We start from the raw sequence: 22,091 nt of genomic DNA, 5'->3' as shown, positions 1-22,091 counted from the left end.
AGTGGTATTGGCCTGTAGTTTTCTTTCTTTGTGACATCTTTTTTTTACGGTACACGGGCCTCTCACTGCTGTGGCCTCTCCCGTTGCGGAGCACAGGCTCTGGACGTGCAGGCTCAGCGGCCACGGCCCACGGGCCCAGCCACTCCACAGCATGTGGGAGCCTCCCAGACTGGGGCACGAACCCGTGTCCCCTGCATTGGCAGGTGAACCCTCAACCACTGCGCCACCAGGGAAGCCCTCTTTGTGACATCTTTGTCTGCTTTTGGTATCAGGGTGATGGTGGCCTCCTAGAAGGAGTTGGGGAGTGTTCCTCCCTCTGCTATATTTTGGAAGAGTTTGAGAAGGATAGGTGTTAGCTCTTCTGTAAATGTTTGATAGAATTCGCCTGTGAAGGAATCTGGTCCTGGACTTCTGTTTGTTGGAAGAGTTTTAATCACAGTTTCAATTTCAGTGCTTGTGATTGGTCTGTTTATATTTTCTTTTTCTTCCTGGTTCAGTCTGGGAAGTTTGTGCTTTTCTAAGAATTTGTCCATTTCTTCCAGGTTGTCCATTTTATTGGCATAGAGTTGCTTTTAGTAATCTCTCATGATCCTTTGTATTTCTGCAGTGTCAGTTGTTACTTCTTTTCCATTTCTAATTCTATTGATTTGAACCTTCTCCCTTTTTTTCTTGATGAATGTGGCTAATGGTTTATCAATTTTGTTTATCTTCTCAAAGAACTAGGTTTTAGTTTTATTGATCTTTGCTATTGTTTCCTTCATTTCTTTTTCATTTATTTCTAAACTGATCTTTATGATTTCTTTCCTTCTGCTAACTTTAGGCTTCTTTTGTTCTTTCTCTAATTGCTTTAGGTGTAAGGTTATACTGTTTATTTGAGATGTTTCTTGTTTCGTGTGGTGGAATTGTATTGCTATAAACTTCCCTCTTAGAACTGCTTTTGCTGCATCCTGTAGGTTTTGGGTCATCGTGTTTTCATTGTCATTTGTTCCTAGGTATTTTTTTATTTCCTTGTTGATTTCTTCTGTGATCTCTTGGTTGTTAAGTAGTGTATTGTTTAGCCTCCATGTGTTTGTATTTTTTACAGACTTTTTCCTGTAATTGATATCTAGTCTCATGGCGTTGTGGTCGGAAAACATACTAGATACGATTTCAATTTTCTTAAATTTACCAAGGCTTGATTTGTGACCCAAGATATGATCTATCCTGGAGAATGTTCCATGAGCACTTGAGAAGAAAGTGTATTCTGTTGATTTTGGATGGAATGTCCTATAAATATCAATTAAGTCCACCTTGTTTTATGTATCATTTAAAGCTTGTGTTTTCTTACTTATTTTCATTTTGGATGATCTGTCAATTGGTGAAAGTGGAGTGTTAAAGTCCCCTACTATGATTGTGTTACTGTCGATTTCCCTTTTATGGCTCTTAGCATTTGCCTTTTGTATTGAGGTGCTCCTATGTGGTGTGCATAAATATTTATAGTTGTTATATCTTCTTCTTGGATTGATCCCTTGATCATTATGTAGTGTCCTTCTTTGTCTCTTGTAATAGTCTTTATTTTAAAATCTATTTTTTCTGATATGAGAATTGCTACTCCAGCTTTCTTCTGATCTCCATTTACATGGAATATCTTTATCCATCCCCTCACTTTCAGTCTGTATGTGTCTCTAGGTCTGAAGTGGGTCTCTTGTAGACAGCATATATATGGGTCTTGTTTTTGTATCCATTCATCCAGTCTATGTCTTTTGGTTAGAGTATTTAATCCATTTACATTTAAGGTAATTATCGATATGTATGTTCTTATTACCATTTTCTTAATTATTTTGGGTTTGTTTTTGTAGGTCTTTTCCTTGTCTTGTGTTTCCTGCCTAGAGAAGTTCTTTAGCATTTGTTTTAAAGCTGGTTTGGTGGTGCTGAATTCTCTAGCTTTTGCTTGTCTGTAAAGGTTTTAATTTCTCTTTCAAATCTGAATAAGATCCTTGCTGGGTAGAGTAATCTTAGTTGTAGGTTTTTCCCTTTCATCACTTTCAATATGTCCTGCCACTCCCTCTGGCTTGCACTTTCTGCTGAAAGATCAGCTGTTAACCTTATGGGGATTCCCTTGTATGTAACTTGTTGTTTTTCCCTTGCTGCTTTTAATGTTTTTTCTTTGTATTTAATTTTTGATAGTTTGGTTAATATGTGTCTTGGCGTGCTTCTTCTTGGTTTTATCCTGTATGGGACTCTCTGCACTTCCTGGACTTGATTGACTATTTCCTTTCCCATATTATGAAGTTTTCAACTATAATCTCTTCAAATATTTTCTCAGTCCCTTTCTTTTTCTCTTCTTCTTCTGGGACCCCTATAATTCAAATGTTTGTGCGTTTGATGTTGCCCCAGAGGTCTCCAAGACTGTCCTCAATTCTTTTCATTCTTTTTTCTTTATTCTGTTGTGCAGTAGTTACTTCCACTATTTTATCCTCCTGGTCACTTATCCGTTCTTCTGCCTCAGTTATTCTGCTATTGATTCCTTCTAGAGAATTTTAAATTTCATTTATTGTGTTGTTCTTCATTGTTTGTTTGCTCTTTAATTCTTCTAGGTCCTTGTTAAACGTTTCTTGTATTTTCTCCATTCTGTTTCCAAGATTTTGGATCATGTTTACTATCATTACTCTCAATTCTTTTTCAGGTTGACTGCCTATTTCCTCTTCATTTGTTTGGTCTCGTGGGTTTTTACCTTGGTCCTTCATCTGCTGTGTTTCTCTGTCTTCTCATTTTGCTTAACTTACTGTGTTTGGGGTCTCCTTTCCGCAGGTTGCAGGTTTGTAGTTCTTGTTGTTTTTGGTGTCTTCCCCCAGTGTCTAAGGTTGGTACAGTGGGTTGTGTAGGCTTCCTGGTGGAGGGGACTAGTGCCTGTGTTCTGCTGGATGAGGCTGGATCTTGTCTTTCTGGTGGGCAGGACTGCATCTGGTGGTGTGTTTTGGAGTGTCTGTGGCCTTATTATGATTTTAGGCAGCGTCTCTGCTAATGGGTGGGGTTGTGTTCCTGTCTTGCTAGTTGTTTGGCATAGGGTGTCCAGCACTGTAGCTTGCTGGTCATTGAATGAAGCTGGGTCTTAGCGTTGAGATGGAGATCTCTGGGAGAGCTTTCGCCGTTTGATATTACATGGAGCTGGGAGGTTTCTGGTGGACTAATATCCTGAACTCAGCTCTCCCACCTCAGAGGCACTGGCCTCACACCCGGCTGGAGCACCAAGACCCTGTCAGTCACAAGGCTCAGAAGAAAAGGGAGAAGAAGAGAAAAAAAGAAAGACAAATAAAGTTATTTAAAAAAATAATTATTAAAAATAAAAAAGTTAAAAAGTAATAGAAAAAAGAAAGAAACAAAGAAGAGAGCAACCAAACCAAAAAACAAATTCACCAATGATAACAAGTACTAAAAACTATAGTTAAAAAAAAAAAAAAGCCAGACTGACAGAACCCTAGGACAAATGGTAAAAGCAAAGCTATACAGACAAAATCACACAAAGAAGCATACACATACACACTCACAGAAATAGAAAGAGGAAAAATATATACATATCTATATATATTAAAAAAAAAGGAAGAGAGCAACTAAATCAATAAACAAATCTACCAATGATAATAAACTCTAAATACTAAACTAAGATAAACATAAAGCCAGGAACAAATTAGATGCAGAAAGCAACCCCAAGTCAACAGTTGCTCCCAAAGTCCACCTCCTCAATTTGGGATGATTCGTTGTCTATTCAGGTATTCCAGAGATGCAGGGTACATCAAGTTGATCGTGGAGATTTAATCTGCTGCGCCTGAGGCTGCTGGGAGAGATTTCCCTTTCTCTTCTTTGTTCAAACAGCTCCCGGGGTTCGCCCAGACAGGACGGGGTTAAAGTAGCAGCTGATTAGGGGGCTCTGGCTCACACAGGCCGGGGGGAGGGAGGTGTACGGAATGTGGGGCGAGCCTGCAGCAGCAGAGGCCAGCATGATGTTGCACCAGCCTGAGGCGTGCCGTGTGTTCTCCCGGGCTAGTTGTCCCTGGATCACAGGACCCTGGCAGTGGTGGGCTGCACAGGCTCCTTGGAGGGGAGGTGTGGACAGTGCCCTGTGCTTGCACACAGGCTTCTTGGTGGCTGCAGGAGCAGCCTTAGCGTTTCAAGCCCGTCTCTGCGGTCCGTGCTGATAGCCGCGGCTCTTGCCCGTCTCAGGAGCTCGTTTAGGTGGTGCTCTGAATCCCCTCTCCTCGAGCACTAGCCCCTTCAGGCTGTGTTCATGCAGCCAACCCCAGTCCTCTCCCTGGGATCCGACCTCCCTCCGAAGCCCGAGCCTCAGCTCCCAGCCCCCGCCCGCCCCAGCGGATGAGCAGACAAGCCTCTCGGGCTGGTGAGTGCTGGTCGGCACCGATCCTCTGTGCGGGAATCTCTCCGCTTTGCCCTCTGCACCCCTATTGCTGCAGTCTCCTCCGTGGCTCTGAAGCTTCCCCCCCGCCCAACCCCTGTCTACGCCAGTGAAGGGGCTTCCTAGTGTGTGGAAACTTTTCCTCTTTCACAGCTCCCTCCCCGAGGTGCAGGTCCTGTCCCTATTCTTTTGTCTCTGTTTTTTTTTTTCTTTTGCCCTACCCAGGTATGTGGGGAGTTTCTTGTCTTTTGGGAGGTCTGAGGTCTTCTGCCAGTGTTCAGTAGGTTTTCTGTAGGAGTTGTTCCACATGTAGATGTATTTCAGATGTATTTGTGCTGAGGAAGGTGATCTCCGTGTCTTACGCCTCCGCCATCTTGAAGGTCTCCCCCAAAACTCTATTCTTGTATCAATTTAAACCACTATAAAACTCTACATGTCAGGATACTAGAGTCAGAAGATCTGGTTGGGATCCTAATTTCTTTTACTGGCTGTGTGACTATGGGTGAATAAATCTTTCTTTAGTTTGTTCCTTTGGTGTTGAAATTCTGGAAGAGGGAAACTTTATATTGTGAGGAATCTAAGTGGGCTTGGGAGTGAGCCTTTCCAATGAGCCCATCTCTGCTCTTTCTCATATGATCTTTAAAAATTAAGGGGCTTCCCTGGTGGGACAGTGGTTGGGAGTCCGCCTGCCGATGCAGGGGACACGGTTCGTGCCCCGGTCTGGGAGGATCCCACATGCTGCGGAGCAGCTGGGCCCATGAGCCATGGCCGCTGGGCCTGCGCGTCTGGAGCCTGTGCTCCGCGGCGGGAGAGGCCACAGCGGTGAGAGGCTGGCGTACCGCAAAAAAAAAAAAATTAAGATGCCTGGCTCCCTCCCCGAGACTCTGTGACCTGGGCATCAGGATTTTTTTTTTCATTGAAATATAGTTGATTTACAATATTCTGTTAGTTTCAGGTGTACAGCAAAGTGATTCAGATATATATATACACACACGCTCTTTTTCAGGTTCTTTTCCATTATAGGTTATTAGGCCAAAGGATTTTTAAAAGCTTCCAGGTGACACTAATGTGCAGCAAAGTTGGGAAGCCACTGTGAGCACTATGATCAAGTTTGTACCTGCTAATTCCACATGAGGATTTATGTCATTTGCTAGTTCAAGTTTTTTGTTTGTGAGAAGAATTTTAAAAACTAGAAAATCAATCCTTTTTTTCTTTTTTTTATTGAGTAGAGTTGATGTATGATATTATATAAATTTCAGGTGTACAAAAGAGTTATTCACAATTTTTTTTTTTTTTTTTTTTGCGGTACGCGGGCCTCTTACTGTTGTGGCCTCTCCCGTTGCGGAGCACAGGCTCCGGACGCGCAGGCTCAGCGGCCATGGCTCACGGGCCCAGCCGCTCCGCGGCATGTGGGATCTTCCCGGACCGGGGCACGAACCCGTGTCCCCTGCATCGGCAGGCAGACTCTCAACCGCTGCGCCACCAGGGAAGCCCCAAAAGAGTTATTCACAATTTTTAAAGGTTATATAGAAAATCAATTATGTTTTAAACCAGGGTCACAAACTAAAATGCCTGCAGGAGCCAGGAAGCCAAAGTGACCGGTGGGACTGCAGCAGTTGTCTAAATTGGCAGGGGCAGCTCTGCTCCAGCTGCTGTTGCCAGGCAGAAATTGTCAGTTTTTCTCATTTTCTTTAAAATCCGGAAATCTATATTTTTATATGAAACTTTCCACTTTTTAAATTTTGTATCACATATTATTTTATAGGCTAAGTAAAACATGTCTGTGGGCAGATTTGGCTTGGGAGCTGCCAGTGTGCAACTTCTGTTTTTAAACTTGGTTCTCGCAGGACCAGAAGTGTCCTAATTGCATCATCAACATATTTTAAAGTTGGCATTGTTTCTTTGCATTAGGTCTAGTACCTATATGGACTTCCCTTAAGTAAGTTTTGTCTTTGATATTAGATTATTCTATGATTTGAGGGCCTCAAGCTTTGATAATTTCACTCACTCCTATCACTCATTCCAGCAAGGTAGTCCCCACTGAGGGGTATGCTGTCATTTCCATTTTGATGGTGAAAGCAGTGGCATGTACCCCAGAGTACATTCAGACGGAAGAACCCTGCTCTCATGCTTGGAGTTCAATCAAGACTAGATTTTTGGGCTTCCCTGGTGGCGCAGTTCTTGAGAGTCCGCCTGCCGATGCAGGGGACACGGGTTCGTGCCCCAGTCCAGGAGGATCCCACATGCCGTGGAGCGGCTGGGCCCGTGAGCCATGGCCGCTTAGCCTGCGCGTCTGGAGCCTGTGCTCCGCGGCGGGAGAGGCCACAACAGTGAGAGGCCCGTGTACCGCAAAAAAAAAAAATTTTAAAAAAAAGACTAGATTTTTCACACATATAATGCCAAGTCCCAGAACATTCCCTGGAGATATGACCAGGATTTGAAATGTGATTCACCAGTGGCAAGCCCAGCAGAGGCAGGTGTGGAAGGGCACCAGAGAGGCCTAAAGCACCTCTGTGTTTCCAGGGGTACCAAAATCTCTAGAAGACTACTTCTCAGTTTTGTTCTATTAATTGAAAGTTCTCAGTTATTCACATGGAAGATGCCTCTAAGTGAAATAAGAATAATTAATGTTCACACTTCTGTTCCTCTCAAAGAAGTCACTTAACAAAAAAAGCTGGAAGACAATTTATATTGCATGATAATAATGTAGTTATGTTAAGATATCATGATTAAAATACCTGTTTTGGAGGAAACCTCTTAATTTTTTTTTCTGCTTTTTGGATTATTTTTAGATCATGATGCTGGAAATGGAGTACAGAACCCAGAAGAAGCAGGCATGGTTTCAGAAGAATTAAAACGGGCATCCAGAACTGAAAGTATAAAATTAAGTGGAAGGGAAAGACAATTGGACAGTTCCGCAAGCAGTTCAAGAACACAACCAAATCCTCAGAAGCTCTGGGAAGAAGGCGCAGAATTACCACCAATTTATAGCTCTTTAGCACCCACTAGTGGGCATTTGTTAAGCAATGAGGCCAAAACAGAAAGGGATGGCAATCAGTTTACAAAATCTCACAGTCGACCAACACCCCAAATTCAGCCAGTAGGAAATGTGGCACAGTTGCATAGTGTCACACGTGTAAAGTTGTGTCGCAAAGAGTTACGTCAGATTTCTGCCTTGGAACTGTTGTTACGAAGTTCCAGTCTTGGAGTTGGGGTTGGGTCTATGACTGCTGATTCCATTGAAGTAGCTAGGAAAATGAGTGACTTAAAAACTTAGGCATTTAATAAGAAAAATTTTAATTTAGTAGGTGGGTAAGATTCCTTTTTCTAATCTGTTAAAAATTAAAGCTTAAGCTCACTAGCTGTTCCCTCAGGATAAAAGAAGAAGGGGAGGAAGTAATCCCTAATCCTTTTGTATACCATGGATATGTATATCTTCTATAGTATATTTGAGGACTTTTAATTTGTATTTCCATAATAACCAAACACATACTTTATCAAGTAATGGAACATTTAAATGTTTCCACTTCTAAATTTGCTTAAAATTTTTTCCAGGCATATTTGAAGAACAAAACTAAGAGTAGAATAATAAACTAAAATATCCATTAAATGTATATTATTATATAATATAAAAGTATATTATTAAGTATATTGTAATATTATAAGAGTATGTTATAATACAATAATTATAATATAAATTTATATTGTTATTCTCAAATACAAGTATATTTTGTTATTTTTTTAAAAAACAGGGGGCTTCCCTGGTGGAGCAGTGGTTGGGAATCTGCCTGCTAATGCAGGGGACACGGGTTTGAGCCCAGGTCTGGGAGGATCCCACATGCCGCGGAGCAACTAGGCCCGTGAGCCACAACTACTGAGCCTGCGCGTCTGGAGCCTGTGCTCCACAACAAGAGAGGCTGCTATAGTGAGAGGCCCGTGCACCACGATGAAGAGTGGCCCCCACTTGCCACAACTAGAGAAAGCCCTCGCACAGAAACGAAGACCCAACACAGCAAAAATAAATAAATAAATTACTAAAACTCCTACCCCCAACATCTTATTTAAAAAAAAAAGAAACAATTAAATATTGCTTATATCAGAGAGAGAGTCACCTGCTGCATATGTTTTGGCTGAAACAGCTGAAAATTTGTGCCAGAATGCACTCTATGGGCTAAGGCAACTGGCTAGGTTTAGGGATTAAGGTTAATTTATGCTCCTCAGAGGCTGAGTGATCATTCTTGACTTTTTAAACATGGTCTCTGCTCTTTTTTCTGGAATTGCTTTTAGAGTATTATATTATTGGTTTGCTAATATTTTGGAATATAGGTTTATCATCTCTCTCTTGCCCTATCTATTCAGCATATCTCTCATTATGCTACTAAAATTGGGAGAAATGAATACAGTTCCATGGAATAGGGAAACAAGGACAGAATAACACTGAAGTATTCTAACATATCAAGGAAAAGGTATCTAGTCATATGGAGTACACCTATAAAGCTTGACATCTAGCCAGAGGATCTTTAGCTAATAAGTTGATGGACTTAATCTGAGATTTTTTTCCTCTACAACCTGGTTAGTCAGGCCTGTACACAGGCCGCCCAGATTGCACGGGGGTTGTAAATATGTAAATGAAATTTTTTCTTCAAGATATTTTTGGTCTAAATCTTATATAATGTAAACCTCAGTTTGGAATTAAGAACTAAACATTGCTTTGCCCAACAAATTTTTCATCGTAGTTTTCAATCACAGAAAACATTTCATTATAATGACCAGAGGTATGATTTTGTTACTTATATTGTTATTTTTGTTACTTTTCCAAACTTTTGCTTGTAAAATAAAGTTTTTTCTTAAACCAATTAATGTTTGTTTGGGGGGCAGTAGCAAAATCACCCTGATTTATGGAAGCTTACTCCATGAGAGTAACCCACTTTATTACTGACTCCAACTTTTCCTACCTGATACTAAGTTTTTTTTGTTCTTTCCTTTGTTGCTATTGACCCTGACCATCTTACCTAAGACCCAGACTGTTGCCCTGTGCTCAAAGACTGTTTTCCTTTTCTATTTTCTAGCCCCTAGGAAGTAGGGTTCCTTGGTCTTACCGGTAAAAAACAGTTCCTATAGGAGAAGAAAACCAAGCCAAAACAAACTTCTAAATTGGTGAATAGTTTCTAGATCTCTTAAGTATGGTATTAAAACTCATTTGAATTATGGGTTAAATAGACTTCTGTGGACTTAACCTGGAAACGGAACCACAAGTTATAACTTCGGCCCAATGAGAAACTGTTTCAACCAACAAATTTACAAACCAACTTAGAGATTTTATTTTTTTAACAGGGACTATTTGAAGTCAGATTCCTGTTTTCAGCTAGTTTTCTCTTTTTACCTTTGGTTTGTATGATATGTATTTAATATATATATTGTATATAATGTGTGTTTTAGATAGATAGATAGACAATGGCAAAAGGCCAGTGCCTTAGCAAAGCACAGCAATCATATATTTATTAATATGTACATATTAATGAAGCCCCTAATTTTAAGTTCCTTATAAAATTAAGTAATAATTTAGAAATAATTCATATAAGAATGTATTTTGACATTGGAATTCTGCTTGCCCAAGAAATTGACACATATTTGCTTTACCTGTGGAAATATAAACACATTTTCTAAAAGCCAGCTCACTAACAAAGCAAGAAAATTTATATTAAACCAACGAGTAGATTTGATAATGCAAATGTGAACTGACATCTAAATAACAAAGGTACAATTTTTTTTTCTTCCTTTTGGTTAAACATACATCCTTTATATGCTATGATAGATTTCATATAAATAAACAAACATATAAATCATGTCCTGGATAATATATTCTGGGAGTGAACCTCTTGTCTTTCTTGTTTAGTCAGTGCAGTCACAAAGGAAAGAAAAATTGTCATCTCCCCCAAGGCAAGTACAATTTTTTTTACATTAACTAGTAATAAATTTACCCTCTGTTTCATATGCTCTCCTTAGTCTAAACATTTTGCCTTTGCCTTTTTGCGTGTATATGAAATATGTTTGTGGGGGTTTTTTTGTTCATTATTTTTTTTCCACCTATAACAGAGCATTTGGAAAGAAACATATTTGCCTCCATAAAGTACTAGTTCTTTCCCTAACTCCAGAGTGTTGTAGATAACAGAGTTGGAGAATTCTATGAGTCTGAGAACTATGGGTGGCAAGAACATCAGTGAAGGTGCTTTTGTGCTTTAATGTTTGTTTTCCTTCGCTAATGTTTTTCCCCCCCTTAGTTCTTCATATCTTCATGAATTCAGTGTCCAAGGAGTCAGCAAAAATATACATATGATCTTCAGTAATGTGGACTTTATTGCCATTGGCTTGTTTGTAATAGTCCAGGTCAATAAAGTGATAAATGTTTATTTAAGAATGGGTGTCTTATATTTTAAAACAAAGTGTCATACTAAGTTTTAGAATGAATTGCTAAGAAGTGAAGTCCTTAGTGGGAGTTCGGTTCTATAGTCAACACAAATTCTCATGCATTAAAAGCAAGTGTGACATGTTCTGCTCTTTCATTTATTTCCTTAGAGACATATTTGTGATTTTATAAAGCACCTGGAGTATGAATAATGAAAGCTCAGTGTCCACTCATGTCTACAATTCCTCTCTCAACTTCACTGGAATTTTTTAAAATATTCATTATGTATATTTTACATTTAAAGATATAATGGGCTGCAGGCTGCCTTGATTAGATTGATAACACATATATCTTCTATGTTTATATTTTCAAAAATAGAAAATAAAGTTGAGAGTGAGATCTTGCCACAATAAATATCTCATGCATTGGGTATTTTGAGCTCATCTGGGCAGTAATACTCAAAGGGTGGATATAGGAGCATCTTTCTTATGGCGAGGAGTATTTTATCACTGTCATTGTTTACCTTGATGCTAATAATAAGAAGTAGACTGACTTTTCATAAGTTTCATTGTTTTAAAATTCTCTACAAACAATGCACCCCTTAATGCCTGCATTAGGGGTGACTGCTTCCATTCCTTGCTTTTGGAATGCAGTGCATACGTGGCAGCGAATACTAGAGTGGTGTTTGATTTTTATGATGGCCTTCATGTTGACATCAAAAATACCTCAATGTGGTGGTAGTTAGAACAAGAGAAATTATAAAAAGAAAGCTCAGAAAAACTTGATGTTATAATGTTGGCTTTTGATATTTTGCATAGTTCTTTTTGTCCATTTTTATATCTTCTTTCCTAGGAATGTCCACAATGAATCAACAGAATTGTCACTATTGTAATTTAACTGAACCCAAATATATTGACTTAGATTTAGGTATTAGGTTCTATTGGTAAATTATTACACAAAACTCCACTGAGTGATCTCTACAGTACTCAAAGAGAAAAATAGAACAATCTCACAGACTTTGTTATAATGAGCAAGATCCTTATATGCCCAGGGAACAGAACCATTCACAACAGAAGAGTAGAAAACTAAACATCTAAAAACTTGTATACTTAGGATTTTTGGAAATTTAAAACTCCATTTATTAGTAAATACTTATGTAATTAAAGTAGAACAAAAGAAATGCATCTTGAAACAATATTTGCATACTGTATTATTGTGTTTTCAAGCTTATTACAGTATATACAAAGCAAGGTATGATTTTTCAAGTCCAAAGTGGTAAATATTGTTAGAATTTATTTGATCTGAGGGGTCTCTTAAAAGAACCACTTCTTGAACCCTGCCCCAAGTAACAACAAATTATAGGCAGATTATAGCTCCCCTCACTCCTCACAGTGTTCCAGGATTCAAATAGCTCTGATAAAAAGAGAAGAAAAAGAGGTTTATTTTAAAGCATTCCATAGGCCAGCAAGGAATTTTCAAAAATGTTTTAAGAGAATATATTTTATTTCTCTTGAAGCAACATAAATTTAACTTCACTCTTTGGCTATCTCTATACCCTAAAGAATACTCCTAGTTAGTATTGAATTTGCCATTTGAAAATATACATCCCAGTTTTTAATACTGATCTCTCTTCCTATGATTACTATTAATTCAGGATTGTATGAAAAAAAGCCACCCTAGACAGAATTTGAATGGAAATTGTGGAGCCATTCAGTAGAGAATTACAAGAAACATTAGTTTTAGATAAATTTCATCAGTTGTAACATAAACTGAAGAATTTAAGTGAAGGACTTAAGTGATTTTACCGTTGAAGAACCATCAAGAATATGCAAAAACAAACACTGTAGGCAGAATTGACAGGATTTATCTTTATAAAACAATACTTAACCATTTTGCTTAATTTTTCTCTCTGCTAAAATATCCCTGAATTTTTCTCCTGAAAAATCTTTGGCTAAAAGACTTCCATTCATAATTACAAACCAGCAGCTCTTAGACTGCCTTGAGAGGCTGAACTGATGTTATTCATTTTTGTTTGTGGCCTTCAGTGGTATTTCATTGTCCACCATGAAAAGGAGTAAGGAGTGAATCTGAATTTATAATTTTGATAATTTATAAGTATTATCAAAGTTTTGTTGTCACTTTCTAGCGTGATTATTTTTTTCTAGATCGGGAAAAGGGCAAGGTATTTGTATACTGAGGTGCCAGTCTTCTTTTGAAATTCATACCCATCACCTGGGGGTTGGGCAGCATTTAAATTGTTCCATTCAAAGCCTGGAAGTAAGCCTGTCTGTTTCACTGGACATTTTCCCTAGGTGTCACTGGCTGTAAGACAACCAGAACATGATCAGAATGACCCAGGTTATAATCTTATTAATGGAGTACCTTAAATAATTATATTTTCTAAAACACCAAACAGCCATTTCTTTTAAAAGAAAGCAATGTATGAATCACTCCCTTGCATTTAAAATCAAAACCTTATTTTTCAAATGCAACTCTAATTATTTAATAAATTATTTGGTAGTGAAACTACTGTTTTTACTACATGTAAATAGTTTGTTGCTTTATCAAATAAATATATAAAAGCACTTTGAAAACTAAAGGATCATACATGTTTATGATAGAATTACAAGTAGGTTTTCCATGGAGTTGGTTGTCAAAATGTGATAACTTTTTAGCACAAATGTGGTTGCTTATTTTATATATATCAAAAAACATTTTAAAACAAATTCTCAGAGTTTTAATTATATATGTTAGCAACAGTAGAAATAACTAGTCTCTGGGAAGTTTCATGTGAATTCAATTCTCACAAGAAAATATTTTAAAGACTTGGCTGAGTCTATTTTTATAGGCCTCAGAAGTGCTTCATTACTATTTCTTTGATTTACAAACAAAAAAATATGTTTTTACTGGGTTTTTAACCACCAGTTTTTGGCCATTTATTACTTATTTCTTTAGTAACAATTACATTTTTTTGTTATTGATGAATTCTGGCTAGAAAATAACTTTTCTGGGACTTCCCTGGTGGTGGAGTGGTTAAGAATCTGCCTGCCAATGCAGGGGACACGGGTTCAAGCCCTGGTCCGGAAAAATCCCACATGCCACAGAGCGACTGAGCCCATGCGCCACAACTGCTGATCCCGTGCGGCACAACTGCTGAGCCCACGCACCGCAACTACTGAAGCTGGCACGCCTAGAGCCCGTGCTCCGCAACAAGAGAAGCCACCGCAATGAGAAGCCTGCGCACCGCAATGAAGAGTGGCCCCCGCTCGCCACAACTAGAGAAAGCCTGAGTGCAGCAACAAAAACCCAACGCAGCCAAAAATTAAAAAGAAAAAAAAAAGAAAGAAAATAACTTTCCTTAAAACTGAAAAGTCTAGTTTCTATTTGGTAAATATTTTAAGCTCAATTTTTCCCTTAGGGAAACTGTAAAAGTTAATTTTTTGGTACATGTATAGGTATGTGATCAAATTAACAGCAAAGTCAGTCTTTGGCCTTTCATACTCTTAGCTACTATATACAAGAAGTATATTAGAATTAAATCTAACATTACCATGGCAGTCTCCTTTGTAAGTATTCTGAGGGAAGCTCATTTCCCTTAGTTCACAAGTATCTGCCAATGTTAAGGAATACTTTGTCTCTATTTAGATCAAAGCACCCATGACCTGTGCAGCCAAGTAATCAAAGAGAAGGCCAAGACTTTAAGTGTAATGGAACCTATAATCAGAAGTATTCTAGTGGATTGTGAACAAATAGAGAGGAAGAATACTAACATACACTTTTCCTGGGAGAGTTACTTTCATTGGTCCTCTTATAAGGTTTATTACAAAGTTCACTATCTCACTAATCACTGAGAAGGGAAACTAGATGTAAGGACCTGATTATGTGAGTTTAATTGGCCAGGCTACAGCAAACCAAAACACCCTTCAGAACCAGGCCAGTACCCCGGGGTTTAGTTCTTGTACGGGGAAAAATCTGTACCTCTTTCAAAGGGTGAGCTGATAATTAAAGTTACCTGTATTCTGAAGATATCACAAAAATGGCATCTATAGACAACTGATGGAAATTTTCTTTAGATATTTGTAGGCATTTTTCTGCTTTATGTTTTCTATTAACCTTTTATCATTGAGGCTAGAGCTGAGAACTAAAAGCCCTATCACTCAAGGAACTTACATTGATCGCAGTGATGAGTACTATGGAGAAAATAAAGCAGGGTAAGGGAATAGAGAATCAAGGATGCTTTTTTTTAGTTAGAAATGGTTTCTGAGTTAGGCAAACACACAAAGCTGTAAAAAACAGATGTAAGCTCACCAACTTAAAAATTGCTTTTCAATTGACCCAGTGCATGCATGCTCAAAAGGGGCAATTATCATAAATTGCATCTGAACACAGAAATCCCATCCAGCCAGTTTTTATGGGAGGGGAAGAGCACTGACTAATTTTGCTGAGCCATTGGAAACTGCTCTAGATCTACTGTTTTGATCTATACAGTTGCTTAGAACTTATTTTAAGTTTAGGATCACATTCCACTTAAAAATTTTTTGAGATATAATTCACATAACAAAAAATTTACCATCTTAAAGTGCACAGTTCAGTAGTTTTTAGTATATTCACTGTGTTGTGCAATCTCACTAATTCCAGAACATTTTCATCATGCCAAAAAAACCTCTGTTTTAATTAGTAATCAGTCCCAATTTTCATTTTCTCCCATCCCCTGGCAACCACTAATCTCTCTGTCTCTGTGGAATTGCCTGTTTTTGACATTTCATACATCCTTTAGTGTATGGCTTTTTTCCTTAGGATAATGTTTCCAAGATTCATTCATGTAGCCTGTAAGAGTATTTCATTCCTTTGTATGACTGAATAATAATCCATTATGTGGATATACCACATTTTGTTTATCCTTTCATGAGTTGATGGACATTTGGATTATTTCTATAATTTGGCTCTTATGAATAACCATGCTATAGAATGCTATAAACATCTGTGTACAAGCTTTTGTGTGAATATGTTTTCAGTTCTCTTGGGTATACGCCTAAGAGTGGAATTTCTGATTCATATGGTAAATCTACGTTTAACTTTTGGAGAGATTGCTGAACTGTTTTCCATAGCAGCTGCACCATTTTACATTCCCACCAGCAGTGTATGAGGGTTCCAATTACTTTACATCCTTGCCAACGCTTGTTATTGTCTGTCTTTTTTATTATACCCATCCTAGTCGATGTGAAGTGGTATATCACTGTGTTTTGAGTTACATTTTCCTAATGACTAAAGATACTGAATATTTTTTTCATGTGTTTATTGGCCACTTGTTTATCTTCTCTGGAGAAATGTCTGTTCAAATCCTTTGCCCCTTTAAAATTGAGCTATTTGTGTTTTCAATGTTGAATTGTAAGAGTTCTTTATATTTGCTAGATACAAGTCCCTTATCAGATATGATTTGCAAATATTTTCTCCCATTCTGTGTTGTCTTTTTACTTTTTTGATGGTGTCCTTTGCATTGTAGAAGTTTTTGCTTTTGATGAAATCCAGTTTATCTTTTTTTCTTTTGGTTGTTTTTGCTTTAGTTGTCATATCTAAGAAACCATTGCCTACTCCAATATCATACAGATTTACACCTGTCTTTCCTTCTAAGAGTTTTATTGTTGGGACTTCCCTGGTGGCACAGTGGTTAAGAATCCACCTGCCAATGCAGGGAACATGGGTTCGAGCCCTGGTCCGGGAAGATCCTACATGCAGCGGAGCAACTAAGCCCATGCGCCAGAACTACTGAACCTGCACTCTAGAGCCTGTGAGCCACACTACTGGGCCTGCATGCTGCAACTACTGAAGCCCATGTGCCTAGAGCCCATGCTCCACAACAAGAGAAGCCACCACAATGAGAAGCCCGCGCACCACAACGAAGAGTAGGCCCCACTTGCCGCAACTAGAGAAAGCCTGTGCATAGCAACAAAGACCAAAGCAGCCAAAATTAAATAAATAAATAAAAAGAGTTTTATTATTTTAGTTCTTTCATTTATGTCTAGGGTCCATTTTGAATTAATTTTTGTATGCGGTGTGAGGTAGAGGTTCAACTTCATTCTTTTGCGTGTGTATATCAAGTTGTCTCAGCACCATTTACTGAAAAAAACTATCTTTTCCTTACTGAGGTGTCTTGGCACCCTTGTTGAAAGCTAATTGACCATAGATGTTTGAGTTTGTTTATGGACTCTTGATTCTATTCCATTGGCTTATGTCTTATGCTAGTGCCACAGTTGATTACTGTAGCTATGTAGTAAATTTTCAAGTTGGGAAGTGTCAGTTTACCAGCTTTATCTTTTTTCAATATTGTTTTGGCTATTTGGGGTCCCTTGAGTTTGATTATGAATGTTAGGAACAGCTTACCCATTTCTGCAAAAAAGTCTGTTGGAATTTTGATAGGAATTACATTGAATATATATCTATATTTGGGGAGTATTGCCATCTTAATAATATTAAGTTTTCCAGTCCATAAACATGGGCTGTCTTTTATTTATTTATATCTTTAATTTCTTTTAACCATCTTTTGTAGTTTTCAGTGTACAAGTCTTATGCTTCTTTGGCTAAATTTATTCCTGAATATTTCTTTTCTTTTGATGCTATTGTAAATGGACTTGTTCTATTAATTTCATTTTCAGATTGTTCATTGCTAGTGTATAGAAATACAACTAATTTTTGTATATTGATCACAATTTGTGATGAATAGTAAATTTGGGTTAGAAACACACCACACCATGAATCAAGGAACTTAGGTAATGTTTACCCATACAAACTGACTGAACCAGCAGAAATCCACCTTTTTTTTTTTTTTCTTAAATTGGCCGCGCTGCACGGCTTGCAGGATCTTAGTTCCCTAACCAGAGATTGAACCTGTGCCCCCCTGCAGTGGGAGCTCGGAGTTCTAACCACTGGACTGCTAAAGAATTCCCAGAAATCCAACTTTTTTTTGTTGATGATGATCATAACTTTTTAGCTGATTATTTTAAGATTATTCCTTCAAGAATTATTTCTGTTTTTCTTATTGCTAGGTGAAGGATGGTAAGAGCATAGAGCACCACTAGGTAATTTGGCCTTTGTAGTCTATAGTCTCAGGTCTTTCACATGTATTTTTCCTATTTAAGTAAAACACAAATGGAACAATCCTCAGCACCCTGTCTCTCTGTATCATGAGAATACTTTCTGCATATTCCTCAATGCTATATATTTTAAAGATTAATGGTGATGCAGAGAAAGCTAATTTATTCAACCAATTTCTATGTGCTAGGTGTTATGCTAAAAAAAAAACATAGTTTAATAAATCACAGACCCATCCACCAAGAAGCACACACTCTGTTGAATAAAGACAGACAGTAACATTTTGACCATTTGAACGCATACAAGGAGCCTGGCACTCTAGTGACATACAAGTGAGTAAAAGGCCAGGTTTCTGTTTTAATGGGACTCACAATATAAAGGAGAATATAATGGCTCTGGTAAAAATATAGAGGGCACTATGGGAGTATGGAGGAAGGGCTTTTAACGTTCAAGGGTAAGGGAAGGTGCCCCTTGTATCTTAATGGATAAGTTGGGTTTTAGAAGGTATAAGAATAAGAGGAATAGCATTTTAGATCAGGAAACCCCATTGCAAAGGCTAAGAAAGGGGAGACAACACCATATACTCAGGGAACAGCAAGCAGTTTAGTAATGGTCCTAGTACATTGGGGACTCCAAATAAGGATCTGCTGAGTGACTGAATTAGTGCTGGGTGTAAGGGATGGCTGAAGTTGAGGATAGGAAGGTAGCTTAGATCACAAAAGGACCACACTAAAGAATCGAAAGGCTATGGAAAGCCTGCTGCATTTATTCTGTACAATTTACACAGCAATTGGACTGGTTTACTTTTGCTGCCCGAAATCCTTTCTCTTTAGACATAGTACAAATGATGTACAAAATACCAGAAGAGAATTTAAAACCCATTAAGTAGAACTAATTATTTACAAATAATTTATAGGTGATATCTGTGTCTATATCTATGCATAACATCGATTTTAATCACTGCAAGGCTCCTGAGGAAAATCCTTTTTTTTGGGGGGGGGGTCTAGTGTGAGAGGGTATTTTAAAAATTAATTATTTTTGAAAGTACAAAATAGCCTTTCATAAAACAATTCCATATTCACGTAGGTCATTTTTCAAATTCAAGTTAGTGATGTTTGACTTCATATAAATAGTACACTATAAATAACACCATAGTAAGGGCAAGGGAAGGAGGTAGCTGAGTCAAAATACTAGCAAAGCCATATTGACATTTCTATTTTGTAGTGGACAGTGTGAAGGTAGAATGAAAAAGTTTAGCTTATTTGATTCATCCAATTCTCTTGAAAAAGATATTTTAAAATTAATTATTAATCAGGAATAGTTTTACTTACAATCTTAATATTACTGTGGGATGATTAATGATCAGTCTATTAAATTGACTGAATTAAGAACAATAATACTGGGCTTCCCTGGTGGCGCAGTGGTTGAGAATCTGCCTGCCAGTGCAGGGGACACGGGTTTGAGCCCTGGTCTGAGAAGATCCCACATGCCGCGGAGCAACTGGGGCCCGAGAGCCACAACTACTGAGCCTGCGCGTCTGGAGCCTGTGCTCTGCAACAGGAGAGGCCGCAACAGTAAGAGGCCTGCGCACCGCGATGAAGAGTGGCCCCCGCTCGCTGCAACTAGAGAAAGCCCTCGCACAGAAACGAAGACCCAACGCGGCCAAATAAATAAATAAATAAATAAAATAAATTTATTAAAAACACACAAAAAACAAGAAAACAATAATACTACAACATTTCCCTCTTCTCACTTGGCATTAATTTTTTCTTAAGTGTAAGAAAAAAATTTTTTCTTACATTTTTTCTTGTCATTTTTTTCAAAGTGACAGCATATATGGTTTGAGTCAAATAATTACAAGGCTCGTAACAATAAACAGAAGGCCCTGCTCCATTGGTCGTCACTCTGATGCCTGCTTCTCAGAGGAAAACTGCTGTTCTACTATTTAACTCCACGTTTCTAAAAAGCACATTTCTTTTTTCTTTTTTTTTTAATTAACAGTAATCTTTTATTTATTTATTTATTTATATTTTTGGCTGTATTGGGTCTTTGTTTCTGTGCGAGGGCTTTCTCTAGTTGTGGCAAGTGGGGTCCCACTCTTCATTGCGGTGCGTGGGCCTCTTCACTACCGCGGTCTCTCTTGCTGCGGAGCACAGGCTCCAGACGCGCAGGCTCAGTAATTGTGGTTCACGGGCCTAGTTGCTCCGCGGCATATGGGGTCTTCCCAGACCAGGGCTCGAACCCGTGTCCCCTGCATTAGTAGGCAGATTCTCAACTACTGTGCCACCAGGGAAGCCCTAAAGAGCACATTTCTATTGCCATGGCTTAGTTATTCCGTTTTAGCCATTTTATGCCATTTACTAATTTCCCAATATGCTTATATCCCATTGTTCAGTGTTTATATATTTTAATCTCTATTTTATATATTGTCCACAGCATCCCATGTTATATCAGTCAGGAGAGGTTAATTATGCTGCATTAACAAATTACCACAAAAACCTCAGTGGCCTACAACAATAAAGGGTTATTTCTCATTTACACAGCATGTTGGCGGCAGGCCAGCTGCAGTTCGCTCTACCGTGTCTGCATTCAGGACTCAGATGGCCAGAGGCAGCCTCTAACAAGTGCCCACCTTGTGGCAGGCTCAGAGACATGGCTCTAAAGCTTCTGCCTGTGCCTCTATTTCCCTGGCCACCGTAATTCACCCTGCCGGGTCTGACATCAATGGGGCAGGGAAGTATAATTCTCCTCCAGGAAGGTAACATCAAGTACTAAACAATCATATAGTCCACCACAATTATTTTGTTTTCCCTGGAATTTATAGCCCCCTCTTCCTTGGGTTGCTTAGTTTTCTCTATATCCTATCACCATTTCATCTCTATATGTTCCACCAGAGCTGTGAAATTTCTCTCATAAGGTTCAAACATAGTAGGTAATCGATCAATTCTGTGGCTTTTATAGTTGTTGTTTTGTTTTTTCCTTGGAGACATCCCTTCTGGAGCCCTCCATCCTCCTGTGTCAGAGTAGACTGCTCTCCAGGCCTGCTACACAGTCGTCATCCTGGAACTTCCCTTCACCTTTATCTCAGGAATTCTCCCTATTTTCTCTTTTGTTGGAGCTCCTGTTTACCAGGTAGGTCCTATGTGTTTCTGTTTCTTGGTTTACACCCTTATTTTGATGAGGCATCTCCCTCTAGTAGATTCCTGAGCATATGTGAGTTAAAATTTTTTACTTTGACATCTTTTTCTGCTCCCTCCATTGTCTCTGTTTCTTTTCTTCTTTTTTTTTTTCGCCGTACGTGGGCCTCTCACTGCTGTGGCCTCTCCCGTTGCGGAGCACAGGCTCCGGATGCGCAGGCTCAGCGGCCATGGCTCACAGGCCTAGCTGCTCCGCGGCATGTGGGATCTTCCCAGACGGGAGCACGAACCCGTGTCCCCTGCATCTGCAGGCGGACTCTCAACCACTGCGCCACCAGGGAAGCCCCTCTTTTCTTTTTCTCTTCTTCTTCTTCTTTCTTTCCTTCCTTCCTTCTTTCCCTCCCTCTCTCTCTGACTTTTTCTTTTTTTCTTTCTTTACCCTGTTTGTTCATTTCAGGCTCTTTCATGTAAGGAGGTTTCTTCAAATATCTGGAGATCCTGGACTATTCACTATTGACTAACAGTGGATGAGAGCTTCTGTTGGTAGGAACAGGACTTGTCTATTGTTGGTCTTCATTGTAAAGAGATAGGTGACAAGCCACATTCTCCATTACAGAACCCCCAATTGTCAGTATTTGTAGGCTTTTACTCTTGGACCAGCTGGTTTTCCACCCAGAGGAAGCTTCTAGTTCCCTGACATGATCCCAGCATTCTAGAATCTGAATTCGGGAATGAAGCTGGGGTGGGGGGGATATGTCTCATAACTCAACATGCATAACTTCATTTAATTCTGCTTTTCTATGGAGTGAGTCATCCCTGTCCTTAGCTCTGCCTGGGGTCCAGAGGAGCCCTGCATCAAACTGTCCAGAAAGTAAACTTCCTGTCTGCTGAGTTAAGGCAGGAGGGAATGGGTTAGGGACTGGGGGAAGGAAGGATCCCACTGTTCATCATAAAGTCTTCATAATAAATTCCCATTCTCAGTCCCACTCTACTTCTGCTTTCAGAGGTGCGGCAGCTCTAGCTTCAGACCCTTTCCAGGGTCTAGGATGTGAAAAGGTTCACTCTGGCT

The 22,091-nt window shown here is 38.9% G+C and overlaps 1 protein-coding gene across 4 annotated transcripts in view; it reads left to right on the top strand.

Annotated features, from left to right (window-relative positions):
- The window catches only part of KIF27 (kinesin family member 27), an 89,611-nt gene extending 80,005 nt beyond the window's left edge, over positions 1-9,606 (top strand). For all 4 annotated transcript variants that reach the window (XM_060014952.1, XM_060014951.1, XM_060014950.1 and 1 more), the window contains one exon: positions 7,183-9,606. In XM_060014952.1, coding sequence (XP_059870935.1) covers positions 7,183-7,667 — 485 coding nt within the window. In that variant the 3' untranslated portion in view covers positions 7,668-9,606. The remainder of the gene's footprint in view (positions 1-7,182) is intronic.
- Positions 9,607-22,091: the final 12,485 nt, after the last annotated feature.

The sequence above is a fragment of the Delphinus delphis genome, chromosome 6 (genome assembly GCF_949987515.2).
Source record: "Delphinus delphis chromosome 6, mDelDel1.2, whole genome shotgun sequence".
Lineage (NCBI taxonomy): Eukaryota > Metazoa > Chordata > Mammalia > Artiodactyla > Delphinidae > Delphinus > Delphinus delphis.
The sequence above is the reverse complement of the archived record's forward strand: the minus strand, read 5'-3'. Positions and strand labels throughout refer to the sequence as shown.